This window comes from Lobosporangium transversale (assembly GCF_002105155.1).
Source record: "Lobosporangium transversale strain NRRL 3116 chromosome Unknown BCR41scaffold_1, whole genome shotgun sequence".
Taxonomy (NCBI): domain Eukaryota; kingdom Fungi; phylum Mortierellomycota; class Mortierellomycetes; order Mortierellales; family Mortierellaceae; genus Lobosporangium; species Lobosporangium transversale.
The window spans coordinates 1,262,433-1,285,200 of NW_019028979.1; the positions used below are offsets into that span (position 1 = coordinate 1,262,433).

A 22,768-nucleotide genomic window follows, 5' to 3' on the forward strand; every position below is an offset into this window, starting at 1 on the left:
TCATGTGTATCCATGTCAATTTTATTTCATGCAAAAAAAATAGGCCATGCACCTTGAATTGTTGATTGATAATAACGTTCGAAAATGGGTCCTTGTTATGGTTTCAGTTGGACTGGACCTACATTTCATCAATCTACATGTTTCATGTCAATATGCCACCAAACTTGGCGGTGCAGATAACACAATGAGTACAGGAAGTAAAGAAACGTGAGGAGCAAGAGTTGTACTGCTTCCTCTTCAACTCCATGTCCTTGTCCTATTTCTTCTTGAGGCATATACCCTGAAAGGAAACTTTGTGCTTTGTAAGTATGTCTTTAGCACATGTATTTGTTTCAAAGGTAGGGCTAATGAAAAGACTTAATCTGATACTAGACAAGTGCCGTATATTACTCACATATAAAGAACTACTTCCATGCAACCTTAATTGTTATTAAGCTCGTAAAAGAACCCTGAATCCCTAAAATAAACGCTCTCCAACTTGGCCCATCCTTTGTTATACTTTGCCATCAAAGCTCGAGAAAATAGCGATAATTTATAAAATAGCGGATCGAAGAGATCGGCATTTTAGGAAAGTATAAAATAAAGGCACAATGAAGGCGAACTGGTGAGTTTTTAAACAAATGAATAAAAAAAGATTGTTCGTAGTGCATGCAGGATGACAGCAAAGTACATGTATAGATCTTTATTTCATTTTAGCTGTCAGTTTCTATGCTCATCAACTTGTCCCAGTTTGTATATAAAATTAGAGTCAATTGTTTTCCAAATGGGGAAACTCTGCCGTGGCTGCCGATTTCCTTTTTTTAAACTCCACTTTCTCTTCGGAAAAATTTATCCCACACCATAAAAAAAAAAAAAAAAAAGTCCCACCCTGACAAATCAAGTTTTTTTTTTTTTTTTTTACTCTCTCATTGAGTTTGAGACTAACAATGATCCGTCTCATTATGGAGTAGAGAAAAGAAAACAAGAGAAAAAGGAAAGGTATACAGGAATGAAACCGGCCTAAATAAATTATTCGTAATCAGAGACCAGTTCACTGATGTAGCAGATCCTTTTCAACATTACAAATCGAGGCAAGCAAGCGATAAGAAAAGCAAAAAAAAAAAAAAAAAAATGAATCAGGAAGAGCAGGATGCAGGAGTCGATTGTTAAAAGTTCAAGTCCGTGGTAAAGAAAACATAACGGGGACGGGGGAATGGGGAATGGGAAATGGGGGGAATGAAAGATAAAAGGTAAATGCAACGTGGTACATTCGATGCAGCTCTACTTGTTTTATGATCTCCGAACGGCCTTTTAGAAAACCCTTTCACCCTATCTTTTCCTCGTAATGGCACAGTCTATCCATATTAAAAAGTATAAAAAATATATATATATAACAATGGTATATATATATATATATATATATATAAATATACATATATTAATATATATATACCTTGTTCTACTCCCGTGCATGTATGCCATGCAGGTTGCTATTGATAGAATAGAGAAACAGTCGTCTATGAAAGAAATAAAAAGCCCGACTGAAGTTGTGGCTTTTGCAGTCGATTAAAAAAAATGCCGTATATGAAAAAGAAAATCAGCCTGAGGGCTGATCAGGAAAGAGCATAGAAAATAAGAAAAAAAAAAAAAAAAAAAAAAATACTGGCAAGGAAATATTCTGGTGAGATGCTGAGGGAGGAGACTGGATGAAGGTAGAGGACACTCCTTATTATCAAGTTCACTTTTAACCGGGACTGAATTATAAAAAAAAAAAGAAAAAGAAAAAAGAAAAAAAATATCTTAAAGCTATTTTTGCCTCCTTCCTTGCCTGCCCTTCGTTCCCTTTCTTGATGCAGGTGGAGAAAACTTTTTTTTTTTTTCTTCGCCCTATAATGAGTTGACACACACATATATATATATATGTAGCCTATATAGGACTTATAAGATGAATGATACAAAGAGAATGGAATCCAACAAATTACGGGTGATAGAAAATGCGTCTCAGCACTATATTATTATATATAACATGTACATTTTTCAAAAAATAAATAAAATAAGTGTGAGCGTGTGGAGCTGAACAATGGTGGAGAAAGAGTTTGATATGTTGTGAACATATTGCATGTTGCGCCCAATTGGATGTGTGAGAAGGATGAAAGGGAAAGAAGATGATCAGTTTAATGGGGAAAATTAAACCCGGTTGCCATTGAGCAAACGTGGGACACGGTGGCAAGGATGATCAACTTTTTTATACTTTCAGTCGATGCTCAATTGGTTCCTATAATATATTACGAATGACTAGGCTTTATCTGCCGTGAATGATCCCCCTGAGATACTTAGGATGAACAGGCTAATTGACTTTTGAATACAATATTGTTTGACTTTAATCTGCTATTACCCCTCCTGTCTCTCTGTTTCTACTCCTTGTCAAAGAGAGGTGTCTATCTACTTTCTCTCTACCCCCGGGAGGAGTTTAGCCTTTGGTCCCTTATTAATCAGGCATTAGGTTCTTACAAGTATGGCTCTAAATATATATGACTATGATATTATCAATTTCTTCTTCGGGAATAAGAGGTGCCGGCCATATATTTGATTGAATACCAAACCAATTCAATCCAAGTATACAGAAGTATCAAAAGTTAAAAATTTATTTCCACTAAATCGAATGTCCGACTTCTTTTTTAAAATTAAAACCGCTGGTTCTATCGTATTCGAGCATTGACAGAGGAGGGAGAAAAACTCGCCTTATCAACAGTTACGGCATCGGGTAAATGGATAAACAACAGCAATGGACAAAAAAAAAAATATAAAAAGCTGGTTGTTTTCTCTAGTATTTTTTTTTTTCTTCTTTTTCTTCATCATTTCTTCATCATTTCTTCATCATCATCTCCCTTATTACCATTATTTTTTTTTTTTTTTTTCTTCATTCTTTGTATTTTACTTAATACCAACGCATAGACAACAAAAAAGCATCATTTTCACTTGCATTTTGTAACACTCATTCACGCTCTCCACTCCTTTACCCTTGTTTATTCTGCACTCCACTTTATTTAAGCAGCACAGCAATCCCCCCAAACGTGTGTAACGCATTATTGAACACCGGTTTATTTTATTCCCTATTTTCATTTCTCCACTCCCTACTCATTTTAAACAAACATAATGACGAACCCAAGTGAAAAGGACTTGGGACAGCCCCATGGTATCTTACGCAACGCTTCCCCTTATGCACAACAACAACGAGAAACCATCATCTCGCTCAATGACAGTGAAAAGACTGTTGAAAATGAGGAGGATGAAGATGAAGACAACGAGCACTCTGAAGGCGGCACTTATGAAGATGCCATCAGTGGTCGCTGGGGTGAAGGCCCTTCTCGTGTCAATGTCGTTAACGCAGAGAAGGACTTTAAGAACTTGGAACGTCAGCTTACCCGTCGATCTTCCATCTATCGCACTCAAACCGGTGAAAAAGTTCTTGGTGATAATGGTGATTTCGATCTGACCAATTATCTTCAGGACATCATCCCCCGTGCTGACGATGCTGGAATCAAGCGTCGTAACCTTGGTGTTGTCTGGGAAAACTTGGAAGTCTTGGGCGAGGGAGTAGGTGCTCAATACATCAAGACCTTTGCTGATCCTTTCATCGGTCTTTCCAATCTCATCAACCCTTACTTTTGGGCCAAGAAGGCCTTCTCCAAACAATCCTCCCAACCAAAGTCTATCACCAAGACCATTCTCCACCCTATGAATGGATACTGCAAGGATGGAGAGATGATCCTAGTCCTCGGTCGTCCTGGTGCTGGATGCTCAACCCTCTTGCGTGTCCTTGCTAATGACCGCAAGAACTATAAGGAGGTCAGCGGTGAAGTCACCTACGGACCCTTCACCGCCCATGAAATCGCTCTTCATCATCGTGGTGAAGTCTTGTATAACCAAGAAGGTAACCCTTTATACTTAATTCGCCTTTATCTTTTAGAGAGAGAGTTGAAGAGATATAAAACAATTTTTGCTAATGTAATACTTTTTGTTCTTTATTTTATCAGATGATTTCCATTACCCAACATTGACCGTCCGTCAGACCTTGACTACAGCCTTGAAGACCAAGACCCCTGGCAAGCGTCTTCCTGAGCAGTCTCACAAGAAGCAATTCGTTGACGAATTCTTGGACGTCCTCACCAAAATGTACGGTTTGACCAAACAGATTGAGACTGTCGTCGGTAATGCCTTCATCCGTGGTGTTTCTGGAGGAGAGCGCAAGCGTTTGTCCATTGCAGAGCAGATGGCGACCCGCTCATCCGTCAACATGTGGGATGGCTCCACTCGTGGTCTCGATGCCTCCTCTGCTCTCGACTACGTCAAGTCTCTCCGTGTCATGACCAACTTGATGAAGAAGGCTACCATGGTTTCTATCTATCAAGCTGTAAGTGTTTGCATATATATCTATTTTGTTATATCCTTGCAAAAAAAAAAAAAAAAAAAAAAAAGCGTATTGACTAATTGATAAACATGTCTCACATTGGTACGATTCTAGTCCGAAAACATCTATGATCTCTTCGACAAGGTCATTCTCCTCTATGAAGGTCGCTGCATCTACTTTGGTCCTGCCAACGAGGCACGCCAATACTTCATCAACCTTGGCTTTGAATGCCCTAGCCGTCAGACAACTGCTGACTTCTTGACTGCTGTGACTGATCCCCATGAGCGTAAGCCTCGTCCAGGTTTTGAGGGCAGGGTCCCCAATACTCCCAAGCAGTTTGAGGATGCATTCAGGGCCTCATCCTTTTACACCACAGTCGAGAAAAACCGTATCGAATACCAGACCTCTGTTAGTGAACACATTCCTGCAGCCCACTTCAAGGAGGCCACCAAACAGGTTAAGCAGAAACATGTCTCAGTCAAGAATCCTTATACCATCTCTTTTGCAGGCCAGGTCAAGGTTTTGACTGTGCGCCAGATTCAGCTCACCCGTGGAGACATGACCTCGGTCGTTTCTCGTTATGCCTCTAATGTAAGATATATATATATATATATATATATACATGCTTAAACATGGAGCTACAAAAATGATCAAGAGCTAACAGCTTTCTTTATTTTTTTTTTTTTTTATGAATTGTTAACAACAGGTTATCAAAGCTATTATTGTCGGATCTGTCTTCTTCAAACTTCATACCGATGGCAACGGTGCCTTCACTCGTGGAGGTGTCCTGTTCTTTGCTCTTTTGTTCAATGCCCTGATTTCTCAAGCCGAACTTCCCTCAGCTCTGCAAGGTCGCCCCATCTTGTATAAGCACAAGGGCTTTGCCATGTACCGTCCCTCTGCCTTTGCCATTGCCCAGATTGTTGTTGATATCCCCTTGATTATTGCCCAGGTTGTTCTCTTCTCCGTTGTCTTGTACTTCATGTCCGGCTTGCAACTCGAAGCAGGCAAATTCTTCTTCTTCTGTCTGGTCCTGTTCTTAGCCGCGTTCTGTATGACTGCCTTCTTCCGTATGTGGGCTGCAGTCTCCTCCACCTTCGATGCTGCCTCTCGTAACTCGGGTCTGCTTCTCTTGGCTTTGATCTTGTATTCTGGATATATGATTCCCTATCAATCCATGCATCCTTGGTTCGTCTGGATCTTCTGGATCAATCCCCTGGCCTATGCTTTCAAAGCTTTGATCTCCAATGAAATGCGTGGTCTTCAGTTTGATTGCTCTGGTTACACCATGATCCCCTCTGGTCCTTCCTACAATGATGTCCAGTACCAGGTCTGCTCTCTTGCTGGTTCCAAGCCCGGAATGACTTATGTCGATGGCTCTGATTATCTGTATGCTGCCTACCGCTACAAGACTGCTGATATGTGGTGGGATGTCCTTGCTGTCTTCTTGTTCTGGTTGCTCTTTGTTGCCATCACCTGCTTGGCTCTTGAAAAGATTGAGTTTGGCAAAGGTGGTTTCTCAACCAACGTTTTCAAGAAGGGCTCTGTCACTATCAACAACAAGCCTCAGGACGAAGAGTCTGGTCTTGCTTCTGCCGGTCCTCTCTCTGCTTCTGCCTCGACTATCGAAGCCTCGAACCCTGCTACATCTGGCGGCCGTGCCAAAAACTCTGGTATTGAACTTGAAATGGCCAAGGGAGCTGTCTTCGCCTGGGAGAACCTCGACTATGTTGTCCCTTACAAGTCAGATCCTTCCGGCAAGAAGCAACTCTTAACCAATATTGCAGGTCTTGTCAAGCCCGGTACCATGACAGCCTTGATGGGCTCCTCTGGTGCAGGAAAAACCACTCTCTTGGATGTCCTTGCTCAGCGCAAGAACATTGGTACTGTCACTGGTCAGATCGAAGTCGATGGCGAGCCCCTTCGTCGCGACTTCCAGCGCACAACCGGATACTGCGAGCAGCTCGATGTCCATGTTCCTGAATGCACTGTCCGTGAAGCCCTTCGTTTCTCCGCTTACTTGCGTCAACCTGCTGATGTCCCTGAGGAAGAGAAGAACGCCTATGTTGAGGAAATTATCCATATTCTCGAGATGGAGAACATTGCTGACGCATTGATCGGTACAACTGAATCCGGACTTGGTATCTCGGTCGAGGAGCGCAAGCGCCTCACTATCGGTGTCGAACTGGTGGCCAAGCCTAAGCTCCTGTTCTTGGACGAGCCAACATCTGGCTTGGATGCCCAGGCCTCCTATAACATCATGCGTTTCATGCGCAAGTTGACTGATCAGGGCCAGGCTATTTTGTGTACCATCCATCAGCCATCGTCTCAGCTCTTTGCTTTCTTTGATGATCTCTTGCTCTTGGCCAAGGGCGGTAAGACCGTATTCTTTGGTGAGCTTGGTCATGACTCTTCTGAATTGATCCATTACTTTGAAAAGAACGGTGCTCCCAAGTGCGCCCCAGATGCCAATCCTGCTGAATATATTTTGGACGTTGTCAATGCGCGCCATTCTGGTCTTGACTGGCCCCAGATCTGGGCCTCCTCCCCTGAGAAAACCAAGCTGTTGGAGGATATTAAGGCTACTCGCAAGACCCCTGCTCATACCAACAATGGTACCGGGCAGGCCGTTGCCTCTTCGGACGAAGGACTTGAGTTCGCAACCGACTTCCGCACACAATTCAAATATGTCTTCCGTCGCATGTCCAGGACCTACTGGCGTCTTCCTCAGTACAACTTTGGTCGTATCTTCATGATGATCGTCTTTGCTCTTCTTAACGGTTTCTCTTTTTACAAACTCGGTGCTACCAAGGTCGATCTCCAATCCCGTGTCTTTGTGATCTTCCAGATCATGGTTATGGCTGCTCTGCTCGTTAACATGGTTGAACCTCGTTTCCATACTGAGCGTCAATGGTTCTACCGCGAGTTCGCTGGCAAATACTATGGTTGGAAGCCCTTTGCATTGTCCATCATCTTGATTGAGATCCCCTACATCGTCTTGTCGGCAACTGTCTTCTTCTTGGTCTTCTACTGGACTGTTGGTTTCGTCTCAGATTCGGTCTTGACGTTCTACACTTGGTTGATGATCACAGTCTTTTCCCTGTTTGCGATCACCCTCGGCCAATTGATTGCCGCTTTGACTCCCTCGACTACAGTGGCTGCATTGCTGAACCCCTTCATTTTCAGTTCTTTGAATTTGTTCTGTGGTGTCATGATCCCCTTCGCAGCCATGCCCAAGTTCTGGTCTTCCTGGATTTACTGGTTGGATCCTTACCATTACATCATCGAGGGTTTGGTCGCAAGTCAGTTGCATAACGTACCTGTCCGCTGCGCTAACGATGAATATTCGATCTTCAATGTACCTGCTGGTCAAACTTGTGGATCCTATGCGGCTACATTCTTGGAGAAGGCTATGGGATACCTCAACAATCCCAATGATACCTCGAATTGCCAATACTGTCAATACGAATACGGTCAAGACTTCTATAGGAACTTGAATATGGACTTTGATAATCGCTGGAGGAACTTGGGTATCTTGTTCATTTACATTGCCTTCAACGTCATCATGCTCATGGTTGCGATCCGCTATGTTCGCTGGGATCGTCGCTAAAATAGAAGCAACTTTTTAGAATAAGGAAAAAAAAAAACTAATAACCAAAACATACAAATAATATTCATCTTGTATATAATAATAAATATCAAACTTTAAAAAAAAAAAAAAAAAATTCTTTCTCGTTTATTGTTCAAAATAGTCGGCCCTTGCCGCATTTCCAGGGCCTATTAATGATGACACCTGAAGGTTTGGGTGGAGTGATTTTAGAACGTACAACATTGATCGTAGGCCGATACTTCTTGATAGCGTCCATCAACTTGTTGAGAGAATTTGAACAGTCGGATACGCCATCATCCGAACCAATGTCAATATGTTCCATCCGGGGCCAACAGCACCAATCATTGTTCATTCGATCCTGCAGTAAACTCACAATGTCTTGCCAACACCCTATATTCCGTGTATCGACTCCATCGATTATGTAGTCTGGGTGAGAAAGGGAAGAAGAGGAAGAAGCCAAAACATCGTTGGATAATATAGTTTGTTCCTGTCCGTCGTGGGATTTTAGAGAATCTCGATTATCTGTAGCAATGTTCGGTTCAAAAGCGTCTTTGGAATGGCTGTTTGAAGCGAAGTCTTGCTTGAAAGAAGCCTGCGTGAGTCGTAACCGCAATTTCAATTTTTGTGCAGTTGAGAGACGTTTCTGAATCCAATCGACATTCCATGGGATTGGTGATCTGATTTCCTCTATTGACTTGATCTCCAGCCGTTCAAGCTTGTGCATCCTTGTCAACAGACAGAGTCCTGTGCCCAAATCCAAAGTAGGTATCTTGGGCAATCTTAGAGATAACTCCTCTAGGTTAGGTACCATTTTACTCAAGTACCCAAACATGATTCGACAGTCTCTAGCAGCAAGGTCACGCCGGCTCCTATCCCAGCTACGGCCAGCGCAGGCGATTTGAAGAGTGGATAGATTGCGACAGGCCCAGATCTTTTTGCAATGACGAGAAGGAGGAGAAGGAGGAGAAGAAGATGATGAAGAAGAATTGATTGTGTCCATGTCTGAGTTCGTGTCCGTATGCGAATTCATATGCAGAGCCCCACTCATATCCATCATGATAGTATCGCCATGATATTCTGGCGTTTCTTCCGGATCATCCAAGATCTCTTCAATGTCAAACCAAGCAATTGAAAACTGGACATGAGGGGCCTTGAGGTGTCGTAGCTGCCTCGCCTCACACAGAAAAGAATGAAGCAAATTTCCACACCAATCCCCGACAGAGTTAGTATCTATGATTTCCAGGGTTGTCAGAGTGTGATCCATTAGTTGAGATTGTTGTCTCTTAAGGAAAGCAAGATAAGTTGCTCGAGTAAAATCCATCGACCAAAAACTCCAATGTTTCACACAAGCGAGTTCCTCAAATATACCATCCACTTGAGAGGGTGTCCGTTGCGCCCAACCGTCATGTAGACCCCCTGAGAAATGGGCCTTGACTAGTTTAGGACAGGAGGCTGTGAGGTCAGAAAGGAACATGCCTTCGAATAATGAGGAGGCATATTGAGTGCTGAGATAAGGAAATCCATCCAAGAGATGAATCCTGCCTCGTTGAAGTCGTTTTAAACAAAGTTCTTCTAAATCTGGACAGGCTTGTAATAATCTTTTCAATGCTGTTCTTTCCACAAACATGAATCCTAGAGTGAGCGACCGTAATCGAAGGCGAGCCGGTAGTTCTATTGCTTCTATTGCTGTTGTCATTGATTTTGCCTCTTTATCCTCATTTCTTTCTTCTTCTTCTTCTTCTTCTTCATTTTCTTTTTCGTCTTCGTTTTCGTTTTTTTCGCCTTGATCTTGTTCTTCCTGTAATATAGCTGCTCCATAGTATGCAGCCATGCCTCTGCTGTTGATCCAACGAAAAGTGAGTAGCTGTGGACAGAGACATAAAATCTTGTTGATAGGGATCTGATTTGTTCGGACATGATCAACTTCAATACACGTCAGTTGATAACCAATAATAGTTAACAATGGGAATAGATGTGCTTCCGCTTCCAGAATCCCCTCGAGTTTAAGATCTTTAATCTGGAGATATCGTCGGTATTGTTGTTGTTGCTGCTGTTGGTCATTCACAGGTGTAGACAAGAGTTGGAGATGCTCTAAAAGCCCAGTCCAGCTCTCTGGATGAGTTTTATAATAGGTACTTAAACCCAATGTCTTCATGACCAAGTGTTGAGCACCGTTATCAATTTGTTGAAGAACTTGTTCCTGAAGTGTTTCACCCTCTTGCCAGATCTCCGTCCAGGTCACAACCGAGTTAGCTAGTTGCCATGCCTTTGAGATGTCGTACCATTGACGGCAGACAGGTCCTACTGAGAACCGGAGGCAGTGAGGACTGAGAAAAGAAAAAATGATTCGTAGCAACTCTGGTACTTGTAAAGGCGTTCTTTTGGAAGGGATGTAACTATTGCAATTGCTGAAGCTATGGTTACTATGTTGGTCACTAAGATGACGGTGAAAGGTGTTGGATAAAGACATCTTTGCTGAAGCCTTGGTCTGGCCCCCAAAAAAAAAGGAGTAAGGAAAAATGGGCAAAGGAAAGAAAGAAGGAAAGAAAGAAAGGAAAATGAAAAGGAGACTACACGTTTTTTGAAACATGCGGTTGATATCATTTCAATTCATTTGGCTAGTGCCTGCAGGTGGCTGTGTTCAGAGGCCAAATGATCCTGATCGTTGTAGCAAAGATGGTGATGGAGGAGGCGATGTTAATGTAGCATTGAAATGAGAGATTCTCTTTTCTTGTTTCACATCATTTAATGTTCAAAGACAGTGTCTTCAATTGAATGTATCTTATTGGATTAAATTCAACAGAGCTTCTTTACTGCAGGGACTAACTAGATCTTCATTTCAGGCACCTAAAGACCCTTGTTTTGTAATTGTCTTGAGTACGTCATGAGTTCATAATTGTTATCTGACCTCCTTGGGTTGCTGAAAATGATCCAGTCCAATCTTGGTAGTCGATCCCTGCACTCTTCTGCTCAAATCACCTATTCTCAATGGCAAAAGTCTGCTGGACTGTTGATCTTGGACTATTCTTTCGCCTGCTGATGGCATGTGGATTTTAGGTCGCTAAGAGGACATTATAGACCTACTGCAGGATCGCTGATTGAACAATTGGCGCTGTTGGCTACAGGTTGGGGGGCTCAGATTAGTGCAATTGTCATTAAATTCAATCAATATTGAAAAGATGGTGGAAGTGAAAAATATTCGTCCTGAAATCGATTTTATTGATTATTAGAAAACATATAAACTTTCAACAATGCCATGGTAGATCAGAGATAGAATAAGAAGAGAGGACCCAACAATCAAATAATGCTGTAATACAGTATCTATAATCGTGTTTACATTATAACTGTCTACGGAGAGGCAGTCCTGACATTGAGGATGACTCCAGGCTGGTATTGGATTCTTAGAGGGATGAGCCTTTTTTGAAAGGAGGAAAAATAAAAAAAAAATAAAAAATAAAAAGTTAAAAGGAATGGACATGTCCTCTGCCTCTTGATTATAATAGCGTTAAACCTTACTTACTCTTCAAGTCCATCATCTACCATGAAATTTACTATGGCTCCGTCCTTTTCTACGTATTGAACGTCAGCAAAACTCGTTTGGACATCGTCCCAGAGGATGACATGTTCGCCAGTTCTGCTATCTACTCGTGTGTTAACATAGGTGAGTTTGCCAGATGATTCGTGTCGAAAGCCTTGTTGTTCCGTCATGTTGTGTATATATAGATTTACTGAGAATATAAAATACGACAGTAGAGGAGCCACAGCTAATTATTAATATTAATATTATTATAGATTATTGTACAGAAAGAGAGGAGGCGACGTGAGAAGAAAGAGAAAAAGAAAGAAAGGATTTTTGCGCAGCGAAAAAGACATGCATGTGTCTACATATACTAATGAAGTTCGAAAAGACGAAGCATACTCGTAAATGTAAATGTTGGGCAAACTGTCTTCGTTACGGCGCCCTTCAATGACCCCATCCACACAAACACAAACTGAGCACGTCAGTATATAAAATGTATTAAAAAAAGATGTCTAATTCGCATGATGCAATCCTGTTCCTGAAGTTCATTTGGACCAACCACCAGCCAGCAACCAAAAAAAGAACAACTGGTTTACTCGGCGATTTTTCATGTCTGTGCCAACGTGTGATTGTGAATGTGTGTGTTTGTGCATGAATGGCATCTGTTTACACAGTTCATAATGTAAATTTACATGAACATGCGTGCTGTGTCTGTGTGAAGCAGGTCTCGGATCAAAAAGGGTTCTTTTGAACGTTTCAAAATGTTTAGATTAAATAAAATTACAGCAATATTTTTATTTTGGGGTTTGTGTTTTTGTACAAGGGCGATTAAAATGTAAAATGTGTCTATGCTCTTTTTTTTGGAATTATAGATTGTCATGAAAGGAAGTAAAGCCGGGGGAGTTTTTTTTTTAGGCATATAATGATACTAATACACTTGAGATCAAAAGAAGGACTTTTAGTGATGTTGGATCAAATCGTGAGCTGGCTCCGATTCGAAGACCACCCTTGTTCCTGCTGACATTGTCACTGCTGTCATTGTTGCCACTGCCATTGCCGCCACTGCTGTTATCGCCTCCTTTACCGCTACCAACTTTATCATCCTCCTCATCAGGTGGTGGCGTCTTTCCCTTGATAGTATTCTAAATACAAAAGAAAAAGAAAAAGAAAAAGAAAAAGAAACAGAAATTATTAGTTTCATTTTTTAGTCTTATTAGTAAAGCCAAGAGACAATGGAGCTACTCCTGTTTATTTCTGTTCGACTTACCAATCCAAGGTCGATGCCTTGAGTTCCAGCAGCTCCTCCTGCAGCATAGAATCCATTAGTGTTTGTGGTGGTTTGATTCTTATTAGGGCCGGTAGACTTTGTCTTGATTTTGTCACCTTCCGCATTTGTATCTGCTTTTTGGCCGATCTGCTCTACATTAGTAACAGTCATCTCGAGTGGTGGAAGCGATCCATTCGGGTCTGCACTGTTGATGACAACGTTGGCACAATGATGGTAAAACTAAGTAGGTAGAAAACGAGAAATAAAGGTTAGGAATTGATCCTCTATTGTGTTCAGAAAAGGAAAAAAAAGTTTTTTTTTCTTTACCTGGTTCGTAGCATAGGCTGTCCATGACCATGCAAATAGACAACGATCCGAGTCAGTACAGCTGGGTACATTGGCAGGAATTTGAACAGGCCATTCATAATAAATATCAGGACATGTCTTGGTGTATTGTCCAATGACGTTCCAAGTTTTACCGCCATCATACGACAAAGAAAACTCACAAGCTCCACCACCATGGCGTGCTTGAGGAATATTATCCGGTGGAGGGAATGATTGATAGTCTTTCACTTGATGGTTCCAGAACCGTACTTGAATAATGTCTCCAGCTCTGTATGTAGTTACAGGACCCTTGGGATATCCTCCTGTGTTGACAAACCAAAAATGTCAGTTTTGATTATGGAAGACAAAGGACGATTCGTTTAAAATAAAGTACAAAAAGAGCCAGAAGAGCCCAAATATGGCACAACCAACAGTGTCTCCACATTAGGGCATAGAAGAAGAGGAAAAAAAGGAAAAAGAATCAAGAGGACGTACCACATGGGAACGTCTTCCCTTTGAAGCCGATCCATGCATGAACTTCGTAACTGGGATTATCTGACCATGGACCAGCCTGGCCAGGTGGATTTGACATGGCCATGTGCGCAGATGTTGTAGGAAGGAGAGAAAAGAGGCTGGCAGTGGCAATAAGCACACTGTTTATGAAATATGTTGTCCTCATTATTGTTTTGATGTAATGTTAGTTTGTATGATGTGAATGTGAGTTTGTATGATGTGAATGTGAGTTTGTGTGATGTGTAAGGTATGAATGTATATGGTGAAGTGAGATCCAGTTGCTGTTGCTGCTGCCGTTGTTGGCTATTGACGTTGCTAGCTATTGCTGTTGTTATTTTTATAGCAGGACAAAATGTGAGTAATGGTGCTGAGATTAATCGTTAATAAAGAGTATTAGGGAAAGTGGTGAAGGAAAGTATGGGATGGATAAAGAAAAGCGAGGTTGAAGATAATGAACAACAATAATAAAAAGAAAAAGACTTCTTTTTCCCTCAGTGATGGGGCAACAAGCATGTCTTTTATATAAAATCCTTGGACAAGGTGGCTAATTCTAAGACAAGGCTTATTGACCCTGGAACCTTAAATATTCACTTGTGTCACAGACTAGCAGGTTTTGCAGATGTAACAGGGACATGGTCTGGTCTGCAGCAGTGGTTCTACTGAGGAAGAGGACTAAAAAGAGGAACGAGTAATGGTCCGCTGAGTCCAAACCGAGCTCTATGCTAGCATACCAGTGGTTGAATAGCCAAGGCGATTTCCCTATCTGTTAAAATGTAGACCATCGCAATGCACAATACTCTCGGGGATATTTTTCGCTCTTTCTCATATTTGTCAATTTTCCTTTATACCCCGAGAAGCTAATGCGGATGAGATCCTTCTAATGTTCACATAAAAACAACCCATTGCTTCCTAACATAAGCCAATTAGCTCTCTTCATAAATGTGATCCCCCGACTATGAAGGAGTAAAAATGGAAAGATTGATGAACCTGGGAACTGTTACCCATCCCTCTCTTCTCTTTTTCTTTCTCTTTACTACCGCGGACAGAATGCTCTCATCTGAACTTGGATGGGGTCCACGCGTACCTAATTTTTTTTTTCCCGCCACCTCAGCAGCTCTTTTTTTTTTTTTTTTTTTTTTTTGAAACATAACCTGAATCCCGTGCGTATGTAATGTGGATGCTGCTGAAACAAGGTCCTCTGGTGACGAGAAGGAATGTAATTGAAGCTTATCTTGATTTAATGCCTTGCGATTGCTCTCTAACATTAGACATACCCCCTTCTCTACCCTCAATGCATTGATTTATTTCAGATATCTTGCGGATGTTCATTACCTCGTGTCTTTTTCTCTATGATTTTCTGATATACTCTGTGATGTTCTAATTGCTTCGTATATTTGTATATTTTCATGCCTGTGCACGAGGCTTTGGCTGTGGGCGGATCATTAATGTGAATCATTGAGTCATCCTTTCACTTCCTTATAACCTCGCATAACCTGTTCATCAACTGTACTATACATTTATTCCTTCCCACCCTCCCTAGTGTTTCGCTTCGCTATGATTCAACATAAAGCTTCATGTTTTTTTACTTCTTGTCCTTGGTGGAGGGAAGGAGATAAGAGGTAATACTGTAAATCGTGGACTTTTCAGGGTCTGAATCAAGTCTGAAAATCCTAAAGCCTATTTCTCTCTTAATTAAAGCTCCCTGTCCGTCTGCTCTCGATTTTTTAAATCTGTCTCTTTCTGGTTTCTGATCTTTTTTTTTTTTTTTTTTTTTTTTTCACCGACATGAAGGAAGGCTCCAAATCCATTTGCCTTCATATTCCTAACCTGTACGATAACGTACAGTCTGAGAGAAGAAATTCTCAAGCATTTGAAGATTACGGAAGAAAACCAAGTATCAAGGACAGTTCCCGGAGAACGAATCCAAGTGCCTCAAAAAAACTGTCTCCAAGAGGAAGATGGTAACGATGTTCAAAAATCCGAATCGTCTCTTTAAAAGAACAAGGAAGGTAATAAGAGCAAACAGAAAAGGGTAGACAAAACCAATGAAATCAAAACGGCTGACAAGGAGCTCGACAAGTTCAATGATAGAACTACAGAAGAGCTTTACAAACCAAACGGAATCATTCAAAAGAGCTTTAGACTGAGACAAAATTCTCTATGTTACAGCTGATCAATCCATTCGAGCATCAAATTCGATGGACGGATGCTCAAAGCTACGAGACCGAAACAGGCCACTAGGGAAGTCCTCTCTGTCCGCTTCAGACGATAACGGCGAAGTGATTACAAACACTTTGAACTTTCATTGCCATTCACCCTGGAGCATTTTGCAAATTGCCCATTGGCCGTTAGCCTCAAATGCCTGATGTACATGAATCCGAAGAATCCAAGCCAACTGGAAATATGGAGAAGAGGATGAGAGAGAAGCGCCCATTGGCGCGGAAAAACCTGGCATGCACAGTCAACAGCAACGTCAAATTATTTGAAAAATTCTTCAGACGTTAAAGGGGTCATCCCTTGACGCGTGAACAGGCGAAATTTCCTCGTCCAAGATATCGGAAGGAAAGAAAAAGAAGGACACAGTACGGAAGGACGAGACAGCACAGCCCTCGGCAGTTATTGTGTTCCAACTATCATAAGCATTGGCCACCTGATTTGTTATCTGTTGATGTAAGGTGTAAGGATTTTTAAATTTAGTTGTTTAGTTTAGAAATTCGCGGCAAGACATTGCAAGGTAATGTACGCCCTTTTTTCATAGGTCACATCAATCATTTCTCAGCTTTTTTTGTTTGAATTGTGGTGTATCGAAGTCGACAGCAGTGATCGACAGTGGACGCTGACAAATACGAGTCCTCGGCATGCTCGACACTTTGGGAACAATAATTTGAGATACCAAGGTGATCATTTGAAATAAATCATTCCCTACTATTGTTTTAGTACTTTTCTCCCGTGCTGTTCCTTGATCACATTTGCATTCGCCACGACATCTTTAGTTTTGGCCTTTTGTTTCGACCAAGCTCTATTCACACCATTCTCAAACAATACCCATGCATTGTTGACACTTCTGTACGTTTTATGGACGAAGAATAGTTTCCAACATGGACCTGTCTAGCAGAAATGTGGATCCTCCGTCCTCTTTTTTTTTCTCCTGTCAAGCATTCCCTTCAATCTGGTATTGAAGCTTGATTAAAGCCCCATTGGTTCAGCTTAGAGAACAAAAGCAACAACAAGAATAATATAACAATGGGAAAATTAAAGGAAAAAATGTGTACCGTCTCTTTGTAGGTGCTGCTGTGGTTGCTACAGCCACAATACATTTGCTTTGTATTTAAAACTGCCTCTATAACTCCTAGGTACCAGCGTTTATTGTTTTTTTTTTATTTTTATATGGCGTAAAAACAGGCAAGCATAAAAAGGTCACCACCATTTCCAAGCTAATATTCGCTTTTATCTCTTGAGTATTTATCCTTCCCCGCTCCACGCTCCTATAATCACCATGAAGCGTCTTATAGTCCTTACTACCTTGTCTACTTTCTTTTGGGTCGCTTTTTTAACTGACCTTAGCTTTGGTTCGAGTGTTCCTGACAGGGTTCTCAAGGACGCCGTTGTTCCTGCTCCATCAAATTTTAACAAAAACGAAACCGTCTTGGTTGCCGTGGGTAATGAGCTATTGAACCCTCCCGCCATTATTTTTTGGTATATCTCTGAACAACGTCCCAAGATCATGCTCCGAGTGGCACCTCAGGAGTTTTATTTAGAAGGAGAAGAAGGAATACCTTGCCAACAATCATTCCATACATTTGCGGGCAAGATCCATTGCCAAGCTAGTATATATGGTGATGAATACTGCTGGCGTTATGATAGTTGGCCAGAAGATCGAAATTACAGATTTTTCCTCAGTCACAAGGATACTCATTATCGCTTTGGAGGTTGCCAATTGACTATTGACAAGGAGAGCTCGTTATGTTTGGAGATGGTTTGTTCTACCAGGGAGTTTCCACCACTTAACTAGCTACTTGAGTAGTAGTCAAAAAAAAAAAAAAAAAAAAAAAAAAAGTTCCTCATCCTGCCTCCAATGTTTATTAGTTCCTTCCATCCCAAGGAAAGGACTAGCTGAAAAAAAATAAAGAATATTAAGCCATAAAGGAAAAAACGGATATTTTGAATTTACTTCGTATTCGCATCTGGTGAATGCTTGGGAACACCATAAATATTCATATTAAATGTAGTACTTATTTATTTCTCGAAATCATCTAATCCAAGGTTCTCAATGTTGCCTCCACATCCTGCCCTTCATCAATGTCAATCTAGCCTTTCTTCAAATCAAAATAGCAACCTAATACCATACGGACCATTGACACCACTGTCGTATAATCTTTTAAATTCGAAACTCGTTTCCATAGGAGTGAAAGGAAGCCTTTTTGGCTTTGGTCGTTATCTATGGTCAAATGCTCATTCTCATCATCATTATCCAGTATTGCGAAATAGATAACTGATACAAAATATTCAACTAGCGACCCTGGACCCTCAGAGCTGATATTAATGGTATTCAGTTGTGCAAAAGGCGTCATCATGTAACAGATCTCCCAAAAAAAACCCCCCTTGGAGACACAAAACGGGGCATGTCCATGGTATAAAGTTATCTTTGTTAAAGTAAAAAAGAACCATGTTTGCCTATTTTCTACAGAAATGGTGGGTCTATTATGAATGGTTCAAGTAAAATGAGGTTCCCATCACACCAATGCAGCGACAGTAGATTCTCTTTTGTAGTGGACAGGAACAGCTTGGGGATTAGGTTTTACTGTTCCACGGCCCGCAGGCGGGGGCAAGAAGCAAAGATACGGTCGATCCGTGTTCATCCCGTCCATTCCTGCGTTATTAATAAAGTCCGGCAAATGAGCCAATGCTAAAAAGCGCACCATGTCCGAGATCCATCCCTATATGTCAAAAAAAAAAAAAAAAAAAAAAACCAATTAAAATAAAATAATAACCCTCGTAACGGATAACAATAAAGGGGTGTAAACATTCAGTTATTACCCGTGAGCTGAGAATGGTTCCAACAAGCGATGTATTCTTGAAGACTTCTTTAGCATTCGAGCTACGATACTGATAATAAGCCTTGAATGATTTTTCAATATCTTGGAGAGAATTCGAAGGAATACCATAGAGCTGGTTCACCAAATGGACGGAGTCAAGGATGGCCTGATTTGCGCCTTGGCCACCAAATGGAAGATGCTTATGACAAGCATCGCCCATCAAAACTGTGCGCTTATGATACCAAGTTGAGAAGTACTTGTCTTCTAACAGGATCTTGGAAAGGCGTTCCTTGGGCGTACGGTCTATCAAGTCGCCCACAGTACCACCTAATGGATTCTTGTAGTGACGGACCAAGTTGCATAGATCATCCGCTTCAGTAGGTTTCTAGAGTCAGAAGTTCAATATGGAAATGAATACAGTTTAGTCAAATCATGGCAAGGCGATGTTGGTTTCCAAAGTTGCTAGAAATCTAAAATACTTGCCCATTCACCACGGAAATCTTGTTCCTTGATCTCTTTGGGCTTATCCATACGAGCACAGATTTGCCATCCAAGGCGGTTCTCTGAGAATGCAAAAATATAAACCTATGACCGATATTGCATTTAAGTTAGCTACCAGGGACCTTTTTCTTTCTTTCTTTTTATATAAAGTTTCGAATTACCTGAATGGCTTTCTCTTTGCCAATGATCACATAAAAGTCACCATTCTTTTGCTTCAAAGCAGGGTAGTCCTCTAAAGATACTTCGTCTGTAACACCAACAACACAGTCAGAGTCAAACCGAAGGGGGGCCAGGTCTTTCTTGGGCAAGACAATGCCTTCTTCTTGCATGTTTTTGTACATGTTGCGACGTACAGACGAGTATGCGCCATCAGCACCAATCAAGATATCGCCTTTGTACACTACAGTGTTATTGTTATTGTTGTCATTGTTACTGAGCAGATCCTCACACTCTATTTCGACACCATGGTCGTCTTGTTTAAAGCCAACCAGACGTTTGCCCCAATGGACCTTTTCTTTGGGTACATGAGAAAGCAAGATATGATAGAGAGTTGGGCGGGTGAGGAGGATACCGCAATAACCATAATGTGTAATCTGATCGCCTGCATCCATCGACCCAACCTTGGAAAGGTCATCACGGAGGTAGTCGATCTTTGCACAGGGAAGAGAATGTTTTTGAATCTCTTCAAGAAGCCTAAAAATGCATTAAGAAAATAATGAAAGTAAATTTAGGAGGTTTATTGTTTAGACAGTGAAAGATGCAAATATTACCCCAACTGATCAAGTATGTAGTTGCAGGCAGGTGTCAAAGAGAGTGCAGAACCCAAGGGAGAGAACTTGCAAGCTTTCTCAACTACAATATAGTCCATGCCTGCACGCTCGAGTTGAATTGCTGTTAGTAGACCACAAACGCCTGCGCCGACAATGATGACCTTAACATTGGATGAAGACATGAGTGAAGAATGGGCAATGTTGATGGAATGACTGGTAGTAAAGGAAAGGAAAGATCAGAACTTTATGTTCGCCAACAGTAACTTTAGCAAACATGTTTTTTTTCTTCTTTTTTTTTTTGCAGAACTCTCGATCAATGAGAGTGGATACCCTTCTCTTCCATGCCATGCAGCTCTCATTCTTTCTATCCTTTTGACATGGGCTGTTTAGGCCAGGGCGAGCATTGTAAACAGGTTGTCTGAATATATGAAAAAAGAGAGCCGTTTATCAAAATTCAATGTAAATACAGATATTTTTATATACTTTCAATGGGCAACTGTGCACTCTTTCACCTCTGCACTTTTTCAGCTCTCTGCCGTTGCCTTATCGAAATCTAGCACAGATTGAGTCCAGGATGTAGAGGTGCCTTTCCTTTCGATAGCAGCTCCTTCTATACCTCTGCATTTCATTAAACATAGCCGGAATAGGAGTTTGAGAACAAACAGCTAAACAGCGTTACTAGATGAGGATGCGTTGTGGATAAAGTGCTAGAATAAAGTTCACTGCTCTACCTTCGTGTAATAAAAATGCCAATCCTTTCAAACAATGTCTGCTGCAACAGGAATAGGCCATACCAAGTCATAATTGCAATGGTGTATTTTGTGCCTTGTTTCCAGTGTGAGGTAAGAGAACACACAGGACTGTCATACATCATCTCTTCCCATGTCTGGTGCTATGGATGGTGGCTACTCCTCACAATAATAGTTTAAGGCCTGTTTTATAAGAGGGGGGCAAACATTAGTTATTAGCTGGCATCTCGGATTTTTTTTTTTTGCACCCATTTACCTGTATCCCCCGTTTTTTAACCTTTTTTTTTTTTTTTTTTTTTTTTTGAATGGGTAGAGCCGAGAAGCCACAATGTTGGTGGTAAAGAGAAGAGAAAAGAACCTTGTTCATACAACTAGTGGCATTTTATGTTGAGTTGGGAGATACCAGCTTATAGCTTATGTGTGAAGTAAGTATTTTCCGCAAGAGTGCTCTTATACTTGTTAAAAAGCCAAGTCCACCTTTCAAACCTCAAGCTGGTGACGAGCCTACAAAGAATAGCACCTCAATCCCGTTTCATCAGCACATCTCTTTGCAACTTCCTAAGTAGTGAGGACAATGAGTATTTATTCCAAATCTACGCACTCTATCTATGAAGGATACTATGATAGTCAATCCTACATATCCGTACACACCATTGTACTGCCTCGACATGTTGGTTAAGAGATGTCCAGAATTGTGTGCGCTTGAGTTTAAAGGACATGACAGGACCAATGAATCAAAATTCAATGATTTCTACAGAACAACATTCCTTCAACGGCACTGAACATTGGCAAATTTAACGGATCTTACCTTCCTTTCTATGAACATAGAAGACAAGGATATGACGGCGCTTCTTGGGCAGATGGCTGTACTAAGAAGATTGAATGTCCCTGCTTGTGAGCTTGGCAAGCTCTTTCTGTAAGGGTTATTAGCCGATAAGCAAGGGATTTTGGAAGGTGGACACATTGTACGCAAGGTAAGGCTTTGGAGGCCCTGCGAGACATTTGAAACATTGGAGCTCGATGTACGAGGCATCGGAATGAATGGTCTTGTTCAAACTATTTTGTCTAATTGCCCACCACTAAGGCAACGAAGAGGACCTATAATTACAATGACAGAGATTGTCAATGGCAGAGGATAGGATAGTATTGGACTGACTGAATTGTCAATCTTTCTTGAAGCACATGTTGATCAAGAGACTGTAGAAAGTATGGAGAAGCAACGCATCGCGTTTAACCAGCTAGGGAAATTGACCCAGCTACGTTATCTTGATCTAACGAGGTGCAGCTCAAGAAATCAAACACCGGACTTGAGGCTGAGAGCAAGTCTGCATGAACTGGCCAATATGAACAAGCTGATTAAGTTATCGTTCGCTAGAGGTCACCAACTATAGGACTTGAGGATGCGACATAGATTGTGAGCAATTGACGAGGAGGATGTAAACACTTTAGTGTACGATTTCCTTAAATCACACAATATCCATAGATAGGCCCTGTAAGGAATGAGTTGAATTTAAACCGTGTGGAAAGAGATTGCTTGTGATGGCATTAGAGGCCGGACACTTTCAGCTATTAAAGCCTCCTGGATTGTTAATATCTTAAGAAACAAAGAAATGTATCGTCAATTCACAACCTGATATGGAAGACAAAAAACCTTGGATATGAATCTTTCGACGGATATATATGATGATATAATTATAGTGGTAGCGATATTGCAGAAGAAGGGGCCATCATGTAGATGAACTTTTTATTTAAAGGATATCGCAGCCTGCTTCTGCATCTCAAGATTGTTAAAGCTGAATGCTTCATCAACATTTATTCGGCGGTCCTTAATCTGTTGATTATTTCAGGCTGGTTGTGGCACCTTGATGGATGAATATATTTCCTGGTTATAGCATGTTATTAAGAAGAGAATTAGAGTCTGAAATTAATGTAGGTAACAAATAGCCTTCAGGGTTTCATTAGTCCATTTGCATGCATTACAGTAATCTGAACCGAGGTTGGGAACCGGAGCACGCAGACAACATGTGCTATGTAAAAATTATGAATGAGTCTCTTGAAATGAAGAAACGATAGTACGTGCATGTAGAC

The 22,768-nt window shown here is 41.2% G+C and overlaps 6 protein-coding genes across 6 annotated transcripts; 1 reads left to right on the forward strand and 5 right to left on the reverse strand.

Annotated features, from left to right (window-relative positions):
- The first annotated feature begins 2,887 nt into the window (after positions 1 to 2,887).
- BCR41DRAFT_379578 (ABC-2 type transporter-domain-containing protein) lies at positions 2,888 to 8,097 on the forward strand. The gene is made up of 4 exons (XM_022027225.1): positions 2,888 to 3,913; positions 4,017 to 4,393; positions 4,505 to 4,981; positions 5,097 to 8,097. Exons 1-4 carry the CDS (start codon positions 3,136 to 3,138, stop codon positions 7,998 to 8,000), a joined length of 4,536 nt encoding a protein of 1,511 aa, XP_021886648.1. The 5' UTR covers positions 2,888 to 3,135; the 3' UTR covers positions 8,001 to 8,097.
- A 24-nt stretch (positions 8,098 to 8,121) lies between these two features.
- Positions 8,122 to 10,695, reverse strand: BCR41DRAFT_344368 (hypothetical protein). Its single transcript, XM_022022493.1, has one exon. It carries the CDS (start codon positions 10,588 to 10,590, stop codon positions 8,134 to 8,136), a length of 2,457 nt encoding a protein of 818 aa, XP_021886649.1. The 5' UTR covers positions 10,591 to 10,695; the 3' UTR covers positions 8,122 to 8,133.
- Positions 10,696 to 10,905: 210 nt separating this feature from the next.
- BCR41DRAFT_344369 (hypothetical protein) lies at positions 10,906 to 11,603 on the reverse strand. Its single transcript, XM_022022494.1, has one exon. It carries the CDS (start codon positions 11,476 to 11,478, stop codon positions 11,227 to 11,229), a length of 252 nt encoding a protein of 83 aa, XP_021886650.1. The 5' UTR covers positions 11,479 to 11,603; the 3' UTR covers positions 10,906 to 11,226.
- Positions 11,604 to 12,431: 828 nt separating this feature from the next.
- On the reverse strand, positions 12,432 to 13,703 carry BCR41DRAFT_391392 (hypothetical protein; the record flags this gene model as incomplete). Its single annotated transcript, XM_022028351.1, has 4 exons — positions 12,432 to 12,662; positions 12,788 to 13,027; positions 13,115 to 13,434; positions 13,607 to 13,703. 4 exons carry the CDS (start codon positions 13,701 to 13,703, stop codon positions 12,432 to 12,434), a joined length of 888 nt encoding a protein of 295 aa, XP_021886651.1.
- Positions 13,704 to 17,034: 3,331 nt separating this feature from the next.
- BCR41DRAFT_344372 (hypothetical protein) lies at positions 17,035 to 17,614 on the reverse strand. Its single transcript, XM_022022495.1, has one exon. It carries the CDS (start codon positions 17,348 to 17,350, stop codon positions 17,087 to 17,089), a length of 264 nt encoding a protein of 87 aa, XP_021886652.1. The 5' UTR covers positions 17,351 to 17,614; the 3' UTR covers positions 17,035 to 17,086.
- A 743-nt stretch (positions 17,615 to 18,357) lies between these two features.
- BCR41DRAFT_391394 (hypothetical protein) lies at positions 18,358 to 20,113 on the reverse strand (the record flags this gene model as incomplete). Its single annotated transcript, XM_022028352.1, has 5 exons — positions 18,358 to 18,561; positions 18,662 to 19,045; positions 19,194 to 19,223; positions 19,323 to 19,854; positions 19,932 to 20,113. The coding sequence occupies 5 exons, from the start codon at positions 20,111 to 20,113 to the stop codon at positions 18,358 to 18,360; spliced, it is 1,332 nt and encodes a 443-aa protein (XP_021886653.1).
- Positions 20,114 to 22,768: the final 2,655 nt, after the last annotated feature.